At 46.1% G+C, this 17,476-nt stretch overlaps 1 protein-coding gene across 2 annotated transcripts in view; it reads right to left on the bottom strand.

The window, feature by feature from the left end:
- Positions 1-3,714: 3,714 nt before the first annotated feature.
- Positions 3,715-17,476, bottom strand: part of MXI1 (MAX interactor 1, dimerization protein) — a 57,533-nt gene continuing 43,771 nt past the window's right edge. For both annotated transcript variants that reach the window (XM_061372664.1, XM_061372665.1), the window contains exons 4-6: positions 7,991-8,105; positions 6,645-6,816; positions 3,715-5,614 (exon numbers count right to left, since the gene is read on the bottom strand). In XM_061372664.1, the coding sequence (XP_061228648.1) occupies positions 5,451-5,614; positions 6,645-6,816; positions 7,991-8,105 (451 nt within the window). In that variant the 3' untranslated portion in view covers positions 3,715-5,450. The remainder of the gene's footprint in view (positions 5,615-6,644; positions 6,817-7,990; positions 8,106-17,476) is intronic.

The raw sequence follows: 17,476 nt of genomic DNA, 5'->3' as shown, positions 1-17,476 counted from the left end.
CTATATTTGGCAAAGTGGAATTGTATGTGGTGGTGGGGTGGCAAATAACCTGGGACGTGTACGTATGGAACCTGTTGGAGGCAGTGCAGTACTCACAGGGGAACTGAAAGTACTTTGCAGGATGGAGTAGGTGGTGTCTGATTCCTCATCTTCACTGCTACTGGGGGTGGGGGGAGGGAATCTGCATGGAAAAGCTTTCAAGAGTAAAATAATCTGATTTGTTTAGAAGTCTGTATGTGCAGAGACATGTCCCAGCAGTGATGACAAGGGTGATAGCACTGACAGCTACCTGTGGAGAGATGTTATCCATCATCCTTCAGATGGCTTGATACAGCATTATTGCACCCCCTTCCTTACCCAAAAGGACCATCCTGAAGCTAGAACTGAACCATGCTGAAGTGGGTAGAACTGAAGTTTTCAGGAAGCCTTAACTCCACCTATCCTTTCTTTTAAAAAAGGAAGGAAAAACCCTTTGGGGAAAGAGACTTACTTAATCCATAGCCAGCATGCACTGCCCTTGCTTATCCTTTGATGTAGTGATGACAATACACAGTCTGTCACGGGCTGGACTGTTCCCCAGCCCTGAAGAGAAGTGAAGGCACAGCATGTTGCTGTGGGGTACCAGCCTCCCTGGTGCTCACAGACAGTCCAGGTTAAACCCTGCCTTACCTGGAAGAGACCAGGACACAGGGATGCACCAGTATGGCTGGGGTGGGCCAAGCTACAGCAGACATGGTTTTGAAGACAACTTGTATGAATCATAAACCGTTAACTACTGCATACTTAGTACTGCAACCCTAGTGCCAATACCCGTGGACTCCTTATTTCTGCTTCTGCCCAACAGAGATTAGTGCACATTTCAGAAGGAAATTAGCAGAGGAGGCAGGGTCAGTGCAATTAAACAGCCTCCTGTGTTCACCCTCCCAAACATCAGTTGGATCTGCTGGCCAATTCCAAGGAAGTTTGAAGGCACACTGGTACTTTCCAGATACTTTGTGTGAGCAGAGAGAATGGACACACTCCTCTTGCCTACAGGTCCCACAGGACAGCTGAGACTGTATCACAGACATGGAGGAGTTTCAGTCGCTATCAGGTCACAGAACTTGTCACTTACCAGAGAATCCATGGGACAAAGCCCTGGGAAAACCACTAAACTTCAATGCTGTTATTTATAGACATCTTTATCATCACCTCCATAGCCTCAGAATGAAGTCCTGGGTTTTACCATTCTTTTCCAGGAACTGACCCCATGTTTCTTTCCAATGGCTGGTGCCAGAAAATATGCTACAAGAAAAGCTTATGATGCTGAGAGGGAAAAACCTCATAAATTACTACCTCTATTTAGTGCATATGATAGATACCCCTCCCACTGAAGCCAAATGTTTCATCCGTTTCAAGAGGGCAACACAGAAACAGACCACAGACAGGGAGATGAGGAGCAGGAGCTCACAGGATAGAAATAGATGGTACCAAACAAAGCAAAGGAAAACACAAGCACAGCCCCTGTGATAAAGCAGCTCTGTCCAGTTAAAACCCCTTTGTTATTGACCTACAGATTTCTTGAGGCAGATGGATTTGAGACCACCTTCAGCATGACATGTCTCTAATGGAACAGACATTATATTGACCTACAAGGGACAACAGGATAACTGTGACAAATGCAGCCAGGGAGTCATTGCCACTGTGACTGCAGACATGAGATGACATGCTGTAATACCCTTGTGTCAGAAGGAAAGTGAGTGCTGGATGGGTTTTGTAATGGGTTTTTCCATAGCAAAAGGACCCACCAAGAATCTAGTTTACAGAGAGAAGGCTTGATGGAGTGAGCTTAGAAGAGAGCTGAGGCATGTGCATCTACCATGTGGGCAAGCTGCTCAAGGGAAGTACATCCAGTTCTGGTTCTTACAGGAAAAGTCACCATATTCATCTAAAATGAAGCAGAAAATAGATGTAGCCCTTCAGTTACTCTATAAACACAAAGCAGAAAAACGACGGCACCCATAAAGCAAGCCATAAAAAAACCTTCACACAATTTGGCAAAGATGAAAGGAAAATGTAATTCCACCCCAAACTGCCATGTGGTGAGAGTGTTACTCTGGGTGAAACTATAGCTAATGTGGTTGGTACAGCCCCAGGCCACAGAGGAGAGGACTGCGAGTGAAGTGCTTGCTTCACTTTACTCTCTGCTTATCGAGGAGTAAATTGATGCCTCAGAAGCAGCACAAATCCCACATCATTGTGCATTAAGAAATGCCAGAGTTGGGAACCCAACAGCAACATGCTTTCAGTGCCTTTGCCTTTTGGGATGAATGAAAATAACTCATTCTTTTTATTATAGATCTCTTTTAAGGACGGAATTTGGACCAAACAGGCAGTACAGCTTCCATGAGCACTTTTCTGGTGAAAAGCCTGTAAATTTGACTTGCTTCTATTGGATTTCTTAGAGTTCAGTACTGTGAACATCTCAGCTTTCAAAGGGGAAGAGAGACTTGACCCAGCTCAGGAGATTCATGCGCTTTCAAGCAGAGGAGCTATTAGGATCATCTAAGTGGTACCCTGCATAACCATATGAATTGGCCTGTATGTATAAAAGTAACTTCTCCGAGCTAATACTCATCTGGAATGCAACCAACCCCATGTCTTCACAGTTATTGTAAAGGCTCTTAACTCTGCTTATGCCTGGTCCTCCTCCTGGCTGGACCACTGTTGCTAGCTGAGCGCTCAGGCAGGTGGTGGGTGATGGAAACTCATCTCCTGCTGTTTTCTCCATTGTATTTGCACTTGGACATCAAGATCCCTTCGAGGCCACAACACTAGGAAAGGTAGGAGATACCAAACTGGCCCTGGAGCATACAAGCAAACATTTCAGACACATTTATTCCAACCATATCACTGTTTTATACTAACCAGGAGAGCAAAGCCATTCCCAACCCCTTGAACTTCAGCATCTCCTTGCTGTGATATTTCTTTCCCAAGCAGCTATTTAAAACAAAGAGAAATAACAGGAAGGAAGAGGTGATGGGACAGCTACAGAAAAGGGTCATAAATAAATAAACCCACTGGTGTTCAGCTGCTCAGCACCAGGGCTGCTGGTGGCCAACACTTTCAAGGAGAATAACAATGAATAAATAATTATAATGATATAAAAGAATAAAAATGAATACCGTCATTTGCTAGAGCCAAACTTTCCCACTTTTCAGAACCAAACCTTGTGTCATCCAGAGATTATACAGACCCCAAACATAAATCCTCTTCTTTGGAAACCCTCAGGCTCCATTTGTTACCTGGAGCCCAGTTCTGCCTGCAAAAGACTTCTGCTCCCACCAGGTCACCTTCCAGAAGGAAGAAGAATGGATGCATCGAGACACTGGATTACATACACACAAGTGAAAACAGCTTTAAGAGCGGCAACCTGATCCAGAGTTAGTAAGCAAATTCATTTCAAAACCCCTAAACAAACAGAAATCATTCACTGCAGCCATGGGAAGATCATTTCTCTGCTCAAGCAACTGCTGTGCCTCTTGCAGGGGATGACACATTTTGGAAGACAGTAGGGAAAACATCAGGTTATTTAAACACAGGCAACTTATCACAGCGCAGAAGTCTCCAGCAGACTCACTCAGGATCTTCCCACTGCAGGACTGAAGGGCACAGGAAGAACAAGGGGTTGGCTGTGGTGACATGAATGACCCAGATGGAAGAACACGAGTCGTATCAGATACAGAAATGTTTAATGGCATTAAAGTGCTACTTTAATGGGGACCATATGCTAACATTTAAACACAATTCCACTGCACTGCTAAATATGGTTGTCTTTAATTTTTTTTATTGTATTTTACCTCTTTTTGCCCAACCCTACCTAAAACAATAAAATAAAATCTAAAGGAGTGAAATTAACAACCCATTCAAATCAGCAATAAGTTATGAATTTCATAAAGCATATTTTTTTCCTCTTTTTCTTCTTTTTTTTTTTTCTTAGTAATGAGGGGTAGTTAAATTACTGAAGGATATACAAAGTTTCAAACAATGCCATAGGTGAGGACTCTATTAAACTTGGAAAACAAAAGAATCCTGGCCATTAAAAAGACAAAAATAAAACCAAAAGCAAAGCCCTCAAAGTGCAGGTTAGAATGCTCGTCTCCAGGAGAATTAGAAAACAGTTGCTAGAACAGCTCTTAACAGCACCTGCATAGGTAAGATGGCAAGGCCCTTGGGAACAGGACGTGCAGTCAAACGGTACATTAACATGAGAGACGTGCTGAGCTTAACTAGGTTAACTACTGGACTGGAACTTCAAAAGTCAGCAAAGGGAATGATTCTAAAAAGAAATCCAAAGAAACCCCCACCAAACCTGGCCTCTTCCAGCTAGCACAGCCTTCATCCGTTGTGTGCATGGCAAAAAAAGCATCTTTGCATTTCATTGGGTCAAGTGCTTCATCGAAACAGAGATCTTCTCATGGCATAAATTCATATAAAAGACATCTAAGGTTTCGTATGGACAAGCTCTAAAAAGACACATCAGACTTGGGGTGGTTTTCCCTCCCAACACATTTACAAATGTTTATCAAAAAATCTCTTCAAATAAAAAGGTCAGAGTGGCTCAGTATCTGGGCATGACTTTCTGGCGTGTCACCTCTCGTGTGTGCTGGTTTCTTTCTGTTCTCAGCTGGTTGTGTGCCTGAGCACGCACCTACCAGGAGATCTGCTGCCGGTGTCACAGCCAGAGGCATGACACAGCCCACGATGTGCTGGTAGGTTACAAGCGTGTACCTCTCGCTTTAGCCCCGCAGCGGAGGTACTTGCTTATTAAATGGTGTCCAACAGAAAGCTGAGCTGAATGGTGTTCTCTCCTGAACATCTCTCTTTGCAGCCCCTCTCTTTCTGCGCACAGAATGTGACCTTAATCATTATTGTCATTGTTACTCCTAGGCTACATAAGCCTTCTTGGATTTCCTAGTACATTACGACAGCATTGGATTGTGACAGACTGTAGGACACGGTCCTTTTAGGACCACAAAAGCTCTTCAGAAGGGCCTAAACTAGGTTGTTCAACCTGAATTAAATAGAAGAAATTCTGACATTTCTCAGATCTTGTGACAGAAAGAGAGGGATGAGTCTCTAGTATCCTCTTTCAAACAAAGAAATTCAAAACAAAGTGTTTCATCACTAAGGTCTAGATCCAGGTCCCACAGAAACAAACAGATTTCACTGACTTCATAGGGACTAGAGTTTGGTCTAACTTTTTGCCAGCAGGAATTGGGATTGGTAACATGACCAAATGAACACATGTGGGTTTCTGTGGAGGCTTCCTTTACCCAAAAAGCTTTATGTACAGGTCTCTCCAGGACTAGCTGTCAATATGTCATTTCTGAAAGAGGATACTGGCATCTAGGCCCCAGTGTGATCACCCCAGTGAAATAATTTGCCCTGCACTGTTGTCTCACTTGGTTCTAGGAAGCAAACGAGAGCTTGACACTGGCGCTGGAGTAACCCTCGTCACTCCCAATACTCTGCAAGCTGCTGTGATCATCAATGTCACTGATGCTGGTTGTGCTGATATTGTCCACTTCTCCATGGGAGAACTCTGTGCTTTCGACATCCACTTCAATCTCTTCTAAAAAGGAAAATAAGAGAAACACACACAGGTTAGCACCACAGACCCAACAGCTCCCTTCAAGCCAGTGAGCTGCTGGGGCTCCCCCACCAAGGGATGAAGCAGCATTCCAGCCAGAAGACTTCCATCCATTTCCCTGGAATGCTGTGGCTGTGGACATGGTTTATAAAAACACTAGATACCAGCTTGGAGTTCTTCCTAGGGACTTGGCCTTCAGCATGCTGGCCCCACTATCAGCGTAGGCTGGCCAAACCACACACTCAACTTGTTACACTGTCTCCTTCTTTGGAGCTCTGGTATCCCAGTGTTGGAAACAAAAACGGTGGGCAATAGAAATGGAGCATGAAGGTACACCAACACATACTACTTGCTTGATACTATGTTCCCAAAGCTGGGAACACTCATATAGGGCATTACAGTGCATCACCAGGGGGACTTGAGTTACTCTCCGAGATGCACAGTGGACTTCAGAACATAAATGTTGTTTATAAGAAAGCCTCAGAAAGCAGAGATCTAGTTAACCAGGTATCTTGGCTCCTAAACCAGTTTAGAAATGTTCCAAAGGGACTTTTTTAAACTACAGACTCACATCCAAACTATACGGCACCTTTGGGTCTATCAGTAAATATCAACCATCCATTGTGCCTACACCTCTCACCATAGCAGAGATTTTAATGGAAGGTAAATCAGTCAGCCATTCAGATCATCTCCATCTAGTTTCAGCTGAGGAGATGAACTCTATGGGAAGTATGGGGGAAGAAAAGAATGACTCCAGGAATTTTAAGAAGCAGTTTGCCTGGTTCTGTTCTCTTGGTTATACCACAGTACCTTGGTTATACCATGGCCTAAACACAGAATGAGAAGCTGGATGCCGCTTTGCAACATCCATTCCAGTCCCACTAGTATCTGCTTATGTTTTCCTCTTTGTGTTGTTGAGGGATTCAGTAGACCAAAAAACACAATGGGTATCTTCACATTACCATCAGGTGATAAGCTACCATCCTGTGATAACAAGTTGAGTGACACCAACCTCGCTCCGAGTCCGAGTGATCCGAGGAAATGGTAGATCCAATGCTGTCCATTCGTATTCGCTCTATTTCCTGAGGACCCTGTAGCTGTTCCAGTCTTCTCTTTAGGAATCTTTGTTCTCGTTCCAGGTTCTCAAGCTGGTGTTGGCTTCTCCTCTCAGCCTCTTCAAGTTTCTGACATGAGCAAATATGACTCAATAATTCATTTCAGCCTTTTCCCCTTCCCTCCCACCTCCACTGCCCAGCCACTTGCTTTGCTTTAGCCCGCCCAGAAGGATTTAAGCTGCAACAGAGCCCTCAACCAAGCTGCCCTGCAGTCCCTAAGAACAATGCCATCTCCTCACATCTCTTCCACCTCCCGAGCCCTGATGAATTATACACATTAGTATAAAAGGTCTCTGAGGACAAAGCCTCTACGGGGGGAAAGCCTGGAAACGCCGCAGTTTGAGGGTCATTCCATGTGGATTCAGCCACTTGCATTACCAAATCTGTCCACGAGGGGGCCTCAATTCCCTTAACTAAACATACCGGGGTTTTGTTACTATAAGCTGCAACATAAAAACGTGCCCCGGGAGCTGTGTGTTCCTTGCTGCGCGGTTTCGTCGGGTTTCTCAGAAACACTTTCCTATTCAGTAAGCGATTTACATAACCTACTACAGATTTCTTTGATCACAGCTGGGAAATCTACCAGGGCACTGTTCTTTGTTTCCTACAACAAGCACATTGCATAAGGAGGAGTCATTTCAGGCTAACGCCGTCCCTTCAGCAGTGCTTTTTCTCCTTCACCACCCATCCTCCCTCCCGCTATCCTGACCTGTGACAAAGTAGTTCAGCTTCTCCCAAATACTGACAATGCTGCATTTTTCTCTCCATGCTTTGCTTTCCCAAACGTGAATCTAGAAGAGCACTGTGCTATCTGGCAGGTTCACACATGGAACCCCAGCAAGCCAGCCCCGTCTCACGCTCCTGTGACTTGTGCTAATGCTTCAGCAGTGGAAAGTCACTAGCACATCCCATCTCCCATCAAAACGCAGCCATTCAACAGTAGGCATGTTTTTCTTTAAAGAGATTCAGCTGTCAATGAATGATGACAACCAGAGAACAAGCCCCCTGCCCCTGCTCAAGAGATGAATCATTTCTGCAGTTAACACAGTTCATTATGGACTCTCTAACAATGCAGCTTGTAGCAATGATAAATGATGAACCAAGGGGACAAGGCTTCCTTGTCTTTGTTTCTTTTAAAGGTGTCAGTCTTCTCCAACCGTCACCTCCAGGCAGCAAGAGCGAGCCACTGAATTGCACTTCTCAAGAGCCCAGGCTGAAAGCAGGTGGGAAAAGCAGCTCTTACCTTGATATGTGCTTTGGCTTTGTTGAGCAGCCCAAGCGTCGTGTGCCGGGTGCAGTCTGGTCCTAGCGGTATCAGAACTTTCAAGCGTTCTAGACACAGGCGGAGGTGAGCTCGGCTGCAAGGGGAAGGGAGGAACATCAGAGCTCTGCTTTCAGAAAGGGAACATCATTTCTTCTCTACCTCCCTTCTACAAGGCACTTTCCATGTTTCCCTCTTCCCACAGGTCACAAGATTCCCGCAGGTACCAGGACTGCCACTAAACTATTTACAGTCCAAACATCAGCTGCTCACCAACACTCGCATTATTACTAACCTTTGACAGACACTGTTTATTTTCCTGCTGTCTGAACTGATAACGTGACTCATCAGAATGAGCTTTTTGCAGTGTCAAATGATTTGAGTACCTCATGGATTTCCCCTCTCTCAGCTCTTTGCTGTCTGCGCTGCCAAGAAGAACTTCTGTGAAAGCAGTTTTGCTGCCCCTTGCACACTTGTGCATTGCTGGTTGGGACATTAGCTATGAACTGATCTAAGCACTGTCTTTTTGCACAACATTAAGAAGATCCAGTAAGAAAAAATGGTAAGCCCCAAACACCCAAACAATCCCTGCTGTCAGTAAAGGAGGTAGGAGGATGATAGCTCCTAAGAACGGCACTCTTATTCCATCCCGGGCCCATTACTGAAACATGGATGTCCCATCCCTGGCAGTGTTTAAGGCCAGACTGGATGGGGTTTAGAGCAACCTGGTCTAGTAGAAGATGTCCCTGCCAATGGCAGTGAGCTGGAACTGGGTGATCTTTAAGGTCCCTTGCAACCCAAACCATTCTGTGATATTCTATGATATGTCCTGGGGAAAATGGTTCAGGCAGTAGTGGCAAAGCACATGGTCTGTTTCTGCTGCCTCCTCTGTATTCACGTATGCAGGAATGAACAGCACATTTATGGAAAACTATCCAGTCTGGGTTGCCTTTTCCCCCTCCTTCTCTCTTTCCCAGACATTAATGATTTATGTCCAAACTTGTCATCCCAATCAATAACACAATGACATCAGCTCCATCATTCACAGGCAAGAAACACTGGTGCAAAAGAGCCCTGAAAGCCTATCCCAGCCCCTGCTCAGGCACAAAGAAACTGAATCATAGCCCCATCCATCTCAATGCAGGGGAAGAAGCAAAAGGAACACAGAAAAGAAACCAAGAGCAGAGACAGTTCATTTCCATTTGTGTTTCAAATTCACTATTGCCCCCGGTTTGAAAGGGGTGGGGGAGAGGAGTCTGTAATCAGGCAATTATGCCAGTGACAAGCAAGGATGATTAAGGGTGGAAGGGTCAGGGGTTTTGCTGATGAACTGTCAGTACAGGGGAGTGTTCACTAGTGGTGCTGTAGCTGTGAGCTCCTCACTGCTTCAATTACACATCTCCTTAGCAAGGGTCCATCATTCTGTCTCGAGAACAGCCACAGGGCTGCATATAACCAACAAGGGCCTTGAAGAACATGTGTTTTCCATGAAATATTGACAACTGGAGGGGTGGGGAAAGAGAAATCATAATCCAAAAATCAAACTGAAAAAACACTAATCACCTCAATCTCGTATTTTATTTTTCAGCTTGCTCTAGGGCAAACCCCCAGAGACATCAAAACTGTATGGCTGGCATGGGGAGGTTTTGTTCTACCTGGAAGCCCACTTTAAACATACAGCTTGATCAACAGGAGCTGTGTGCACCCATTGCAGCTGTTTGCCCGACGTCCCCCGATGACCTGTAGCATCAGCAGTGAGGAAGCACTACTGGTTCATACTGGCACTGTACTTCATGTCATCCCACAGAGACCAGACACTGACTTCTTGCAGCTAGAGAACAGAAGAGGAGGACAATCTTGGGGGGTTTTAACCCATTTTTGGCTATGCAACAGAAGCAAGTCACTGTGTCAGAGTTGTCAGCGCACAGCCATTGAGCTGCAGCACAGAGCAGCATGTGTCTCTTCACAGCACGAGTCAAAGCACTGGCCATAGACTTCACCTACAGGATCAGCCCAGGTTAAATATGCATCTAAAGATGTGTGTGAAGATCTAGAGGCTGAGGAGCAGGGCTGGTTCCACCTAACAGAGGACTTGCTACACAGCATCTGCTACAGGTAGGGATCACAGACTCCTCCTGCCCTGCTGAGCAAGGGCACCTCCCAGCCCATGGTGAAAACTGAATTATTTGTGCAATAGGAAACAAGAAGTTTGGGAAATCAACATTTAACCAGTGTCAAACATACCACAATCCACTTCTAAACGCAGAGAGCAATGGACAACACATCTACAGCCCGAAGTTTGGGCTGAGTCTCAGCACTGGAGGTTTTACTAGGAAAGCGGGAAGGCACTGCACCAGGAACTGCAATTCCTGGAACCACTGATCAACTTTGAGCAGGAGTGAGCACCGAGTACTGGCTGGATTGCTGGGAATGTGGTTAAAAGTATGGCACTGATCAAAAGCTAGGCTATGTACAGACCCAATGAGATCCACACTGTTAAGCACCTGAAAGCCATATGCAAAGATCCAGCCTGTAATAAAACCCTGGGCACCAAAACACTTCCCACTGTGCCCCAGAACCACAGTGGATTGAAGGTTACTGCACTCTGCAGGCCCTGACAAGGGCAGGGAGAGGACAAAGCAGTCAGAGGGTCTGTCCTCATCTGGACACAGAAAGTTACTTCCCCGGCGTGCAGTGCTCCAAAGGGGACATTCCCCCATTTCCAGATCCCCACATTGGATCTCAAAGCTCGGAAGACTGGCTCAGGCTCACACAGATGGTTTTAAGCTCTGCTGGCTGGTCACCAAATGCCTGCAGCAAGGGTGATGGCAGAGGCCATCAGCAGGGGACACCCATCTGTGACACAGGGTGTGAGCTGATAAGCAGGTAGCACAGCTTGGGCAATGAGTACACTGCACGTCCAGGTTGTGCTGGCTGAGCAGAGGCTGGTTTGGAACAGGTTTGACCAAAGCAATCACTTCTGTGCTGCTCTTGGATCTTCCCCTTATTTCGCACTCAACAGCTGAGCCACTGCAAACCTCAAGTGTGTTTGTATCTCCAGCCACAGCTCACAGAGGGAAACACACAGGGCTTTACAGCAGCACACAGCAGCAGGTCAGCCTTAGTGCACAGGCCAGTGCAGAGCAGGGCAGCCAGGCCCTTCAACCAGCAGTCACCCCCTGCTTAGGAGCTACTGGACCTGGGAACTGGGATAGCAAAGAGCAAAGCCCAAACCATCCTGGCATGCCAGCATGCTGCTTTCCTTTTCCTCAGGAAAAAAATCATTACTGTGAGGGTGCTGAGGCCCTGGCACAGGGTGCCCAGAGAAGCTGTGGCTGCCCCATCCCTGGCAGTGCTCAAAGGCAGATTGGCCAAGGCTTGGAGCAACCTGCTCTAGTGGAAGGTTCCCCTGTCCCTGGCAGGGGGCTGGAGCCGGATGATCTTTAAGGTCCCTTCCAACACAAACCAGTCTATGGTTCTATGATTCAGAGAGACCAAATCCAACAGCTTCCCCAGCTCTCTCCCCTCTGCAGTGTTCAGTACTTTCCCTTTGCATTTTTAAAACCCATTCCGGTCACAGTCCCGGACCTCCCTCAACTTCCACAGCCCAAGTGGACCACGATGGGTTCTTAAAGCACAGAGCACACAGACAGCTCTGACACATTAATGGGTGGCTTCAGTAAAATCCAAAATACAACTCCAGAGCTCAAAAGCACCACAAGAAATTTAGCTAGAACTCCATTTCAGAGAGAAAGCAATCACCAACATATTAATCTTTCTTATCGGGTACTGGTGCTGTACCTGGATAGCTGTAATCCCACGATCCAAATGTCTTTCCCCCTTGTTTACCTGGACCCTGTTGCAACGTGGCTTTGACAACGCTGCAGGCTCTTGTATGTAATGAAAATACCAGCATTGTGCAGGCTCCAGACAGAGCCAGACGGCTTTCCATGTAAACCACTGGATTATGCCAATATTTGATGCATCTGCCAATATCTGGAAAAACAAGTCTAAACGCCCATATTGTTATATAACAGAGAAACAACTCAGGCTTGGTGCAAAAGGCTGTTCCTTCTTGCTGCTTTGATTCCAGGGAACACAGAGGATGACAGAAGGTGAATTCCAGTTTCAGCTGCGGCAGAAGCCTTTGCACACTTGCTGCAGGGGAGATGGGAGAAGCTGGAGCCCTTTCTCCTGCATAAGCATCCTTGGAAAAAAACAGGCTTTCACAACATCATCACAGCACACGGTAGGTGCTGGATGTGCCGAAGAAGGAATCCATGGAGCATTTGAAGGGAGAGGGCTCTCCTCTTTATCCGATCAGTCTGGTGCCCCACTCCTGCTCAGCCTGAAGAGGGGGAAATCTGTTTGAGATTACCATGTGGGGTATCAGGGTGGCCAGAAATAGAGCTAAGCACCGGAGGGGCTTCAGAAAACCAGAGTGTAACACACACCTCTAATTCTATCCTGTTCTACCAGGCAACTCTGGCTAGGACAGAGCCCCTCTGCCCCTTCTGCCTCCCCCCCTTGCAGGGCTAGGGAGAACCTAGAAGTAAGTTCTCCAGTGGTGTGGAGGGCAAACAGAACAAGGATACCCTCTCTTCTCTTCCAGGAGCTGCTGTGGATGAAAAAGGTACATGAGTTCCTAAACCAGCAGCTCCATAGCCCTGCCAGCTGATCCACAACAAGCTATAAGGTGGCTGCATGTGGAAGAAGGTGATTCTGGCCCCTGCGATGGCAGCCCCACTGCTGCCCACGGGGCACATGCTGTTCTTCCCCCTTTCCCTTTGTGCCTGTGTGAGAGCTTCTGACTGTATTTAAATTACCTACTTCTATCCCACAGCTCCCTCCAAGCCCAAGCCCCCTGGCCCTTGGTCCTGAGCCCCTCTCAGAGAGGAGCCTGGTCCGGGCTCTGTGCAGTCCCTCCTTGCACTTGGCTCTGCCTGGCTGCAGAGGGCTGTAATTTCACAGCCTCCTCTCCCAATGACATCATCTACTCTGATTATATAAAGCACAGGGAGGAAGCCTTTATTTATGCATGCTTTTTGCTCATAGCTTCAGCTGCCTCCCTGTACAACATGCACTCAAATCCCACTGCAGGAACTGGTCTCCCTTTTGCCTGGATCAAAACTGCAGTGCAGAAAATGATGTGGGTGCAAAAAAAAACCAAAACCAAACCCATTTCCTTCCCCCACTCTTCTGAGGACATTTTTGAGGGGTTTGGGGTAGGAATCAAGCTAGCCCACCGCTCTGCACCACAACAAGCTGGGCAGGAAGCCACTAACCTCCCTTCAAGCCTTGTGTCTGCTGGTTACAAAGCACAAGGTCTAGAAACCCACCTACCCTTAACGTCTCAGGAGTCCCCTGCAAGAGCCAGCCCAGGGCTGGAAGGCCACCAGCAATGTCCGTCCCTGGACCCTGGTGGTCTCAGGCAAACCTTGGTGCACCCTGTGCTTGGGTGGGTCCTCCTGCTCAGATCCATCTTCCTCTTGTAAGTGTTGCAGCAATGGCTGTGGGCAAAACCACCATGGAGCCATCCCTGAACATCAACATCCCTGTAGAGACTGCAGCTTCTTTGCTAGGACAGGTTTGAGTTTGTGGGGTGTTTTTCCAGCTTCCACCACAGGTAGAAGCAACGGGAACTGAGAGCAGAAACTTTCTGTGCTGAAGAGTCAGTCACACACGTGCACAGTCAGTTCTGAAGCAGCAGGTTTACCAGATTCAGCGCTATCCTGTAGTCAGACACTGCTGATGGGCTTTGCTGAATCAAGGCCTGAACATCCGCAAAACACACACATGCACACACACACACACACACACACACACAGAGACACACACACTCTCTCTTCCCATCTTTAAAAGATGAAGCCTCCCTCCCAGCAGCAAATGACCAAGTCGCCTCCAGCAGCTCTTCAAAATGCTGAATTCTGATTTTTGTATGTTGAAAGAAGGGAGCAACTGCAGGAAAAGAAAAGCATTTCCCAGATATTTTTGTATTATGCCTGCAGGTCTACAGGGCTTGAATTCAACAGTGGATTTAAGCATGTGCTTAACATTAGGAATATGCTCATGTCCCACGGAGGCTAAATCAAGACGTTTGATCTCCAAGAGATGTTAAAAGCCAGAACCAAACCAAACGCAGCGCCAGAAGAACCATCAGAACGTAGATCCTAACATGGAAAAGGACATGATCATCCTTCCCCTCTGCCCTCCTCCTCTTCCCTCTACACCTTTTCAAAGCCAAGTCTAATTTACCCTGAAATGAGAAACCACCAACTTTGTTTGGATTTCAGAGCTAACAGATTACTTAAAAAATTCAGGAGGGAATCACCAGTTAAAGAAAGCAGTTCCTGGAGAAATACAAGTGACCCCACATCAATAATTCACTGGATGAGAATGATTTTGCGATAAAAGTAATGAGAAACACATGCAGAAACCACAGGGCAGGGAAAATGGGGGAAAAATAATGGATTCCTTCTAAAAGCAATTCACAGGTCAGAGGCGAGCTTATCTCTAACAGCCATCATCCGACTTGATCTCCTTGCTCTCATCTCTCGTCTGACTTGCTCTCCTATGTAACCCCCAGCCCAGCCCTCTCTGCAATATCTGCCCCCTGCTTCACTGAACACTTGTCTTCAGTGAAGGAAGAGGATGTGCCAAGCACCTAGATGGGGAGGCACTGGGGGCCAAGCAGTGCTGCTCTGATGCAGAGCATTACACAGGTGGCACCCAGCCAGCCTGCAATAGACACACCACTCACCCCAGTTCCACAGGACACCACAGACAAGACACATGCTCGAAGAAGAAAACTTGGCTCAGAAATATGCACTTAAAAGTTATTATTCTCCACCTGAGCTCTGAAATCATTCGGAACAAACCTTGCTTTCTGATTATAAATCAGGTCTCTTCTCAGGTTTATTTGTTTTCCTGCATTTGCTCCTGGCTGAAGGAAACACTTGCTCATTGCCTCTGTTTCCAGTCAATTTCTACCGATGGCTTCCTGGCATGTAAGAGTATTTGTATTCCAAATGCTAATAAAATGTACCATGAAAACGTAATTGGAAAAAAAAATAAGCCTTTAGATCTTTGCATTTTTTAAGCTTTTCTATCATTTAAAATAAACAAAGAAATGAAAATTTAGGCCTGACAATAAACAGAGTTGACAATGTGATATAAATACAAATTTAAAGGAAAAAAAAAGTTCTATGGGCACCATTTTCAGCCTGATCTCAATCATGCCAGATCTGTCTGCAGAAGTTAAAGATGAGCACACACCAACTGCATTCTCCAATGAAGGGCAGGTGAAAAGCAAACCACAAACGAAGAGGCCCATGATTAAACAACAGTAAGACAAATAATAGTAATAAGAACTCAAAAACAAGGCAATGCAGCTTTTCAAAGGCACACAAATCAAGGCACCTCTGCCAGGTTACAAGCTACATGACAGAGAGATAACGGGTGGCACAGCACTTCAGAAAGCAGCATCCTGATTCAAGCCTGTAAGTGGAAATGAAATACAGACAGCAATGAATTTATGAGCTCTGCAACAGCAGTATTTTGTCCAAAGGACACCTCAGTCACAAACCCAAAACAAGGTACACTGGCAACGGAAGTCCTTTGCCAAACAACTGGAATACTTGGAAAAGATGGAGAGTTTTATGGCACACAAACCCTCCTTATGTTTGTAACAGAAGCCTCAAGCCTTACAGTAAGCAAAAAGGAAAGATTTTAACTTAAAACATACTGCCCATACTCTCCATTGTAAACTCGGAGAGAAGTCCTATAACCCCTGTCCTGACTGTCCCCAAGCCCCGTCTGGCCTTCCCCTGCAGAGCTGGCATGTGCACCCCCATCAGCACACACAAATACCCCCAGCTCTTCTAGGTGGGAAGACTCTTTGCTGATTTCAGCTTTGGAAGAGCTTCAAGCTCTTGGCAAACAGAGGCTGCAAGACCAACAAACCTTGTGCCAAATGGTCTGTTGCCACCACTGGTCTGTTCCAGCATGGGTCTTTCTAGCTTACTATTGCAGTCTGGAGGGAGACACACTCTTTCCATGTCAAGGTCTCTCCTTTGCCTGAGATCCTTCTAGGTATAGAATCAAATACTATTGAGGGCTCTCCTAATTTCATCTTGAAGGCAAATTAATTACTTCAAGGCTTTCCAAAATCAAAAATGGGGAAGAGAGGAACAAAGGGAGGGGAGAAATCAGGCAGTCTGCAATCCCTTGGTGACATATGGGAGATGTGGATGAAAGATTTGGCTTTCCTGCAGAACAGGAGTCTTCTGGGCTGCGATATGGAAGGAGAACAGACACTTCTAGCTTTAGCTCCCAAAGGCTGGTCAGTCTGTCCACACTGTGCGGACATCAAGTGTTAATCATGTTGTTCAGTGGGTGCAGGGGATGGCCTACAAACACCTTGAGTTACATGGACATGTGAGAGAGCTTCCACTTCCAAGATTCAAGGCCACAGCACTGCAAACACTTCTGGAAGGCAAGGACTCCTACTCTCATGTCAGACGGCACTTGAGGGAGTAAGACTACTCTCATCTCGCACTGACTCTCTACTACCTTCCTATTCACTCTCTCCTCTGACCAGCACTGCAAAGGCTGGGCTGTTTGCTCTGCTATCACTAGCCATCATCCTTCAGCCTGCCCCACTTCTGTCCTGTTCTCTGAGAGACTAGACTAGAAACTCTTTGGACCAAGAATACAGTTACCAAATGCACTGACACCTAAACAAGATCCCATGACTGCACTCAAAAATCTCAAATCAAGCCGATCCTAAACAATTAGACTAAAGCAACATTATGATTCTGAAGCTGAAGCGATATACCTGGGGCTATTTTTATTCACACAAGAACTTCTGGGCCTTTGGGTCTTCCTTGTTGCATATCTTGGAAGTTTTTCTCTCTGAACTAGAGGGCTAGAATATAGAAGTCTCATTTAAATGAATAAAATAATAATAAAAGAGACCATCTGTAATCCCATGATTTCCAAACCTAGGATGCTTAAAGGAATGGAAAAAAAAAATTAGAATACAGATGCTCACAATAATAAAAATTATGCCATTTTTGGAAGGTGCCTCCTCCAGAATGAACTCACAGCTGTTAGGTAACATGACTGCTCATCCTTTCCTAACCCCTTTGATCTTCAGAGGCACCAGTGAGACAGGCTGCTTCAACTCACTAGAGAAAGACCAAATATAATAGCCTGTGCTTCACAATGAAAAGGTGATGAGAGCAGCATAGGTGGCCAGCTGCCCAGCAGAGGAATGGAGGCAATCAATGCCTGGCATTCTCTCTTGCTCCTTCATTTTCATCCAGGTCCAGCACTGACCTCTCAGTTCATCAGTTCTCTATGCCTTTCTTTGAGAGAAATTTGGACAGTTAAGAGATGTCAAACAGCAACAGATGCTCTGAAGCAGAGTCTATTATTACTTATCAGAGTTAATCCCCCCCCTTCAAA

This window comes from Neopsephotus bourkii, unplaced genomic scaffold (genome assembly GCF_033783945.1).
Source record: "Neopsephotus bourkii isolate Nb327-2 ecotype Australia unplaced genomic scaffold, CSIRO-AGI_Nbou_v1 NB_1615, whole genome shotgun sequence".
NCBI classification, from domain to species: Eukaryota; Metazoa; Chordata; class Aves; order Psittaciformes; family Psittacidae; genus Neopsephotus; species Neopsephotus bourkii.
Note: the sequence above shows the minus strand (reverse complement) of the source record. Positions and strands in the feature narration are given on the sequence as shown.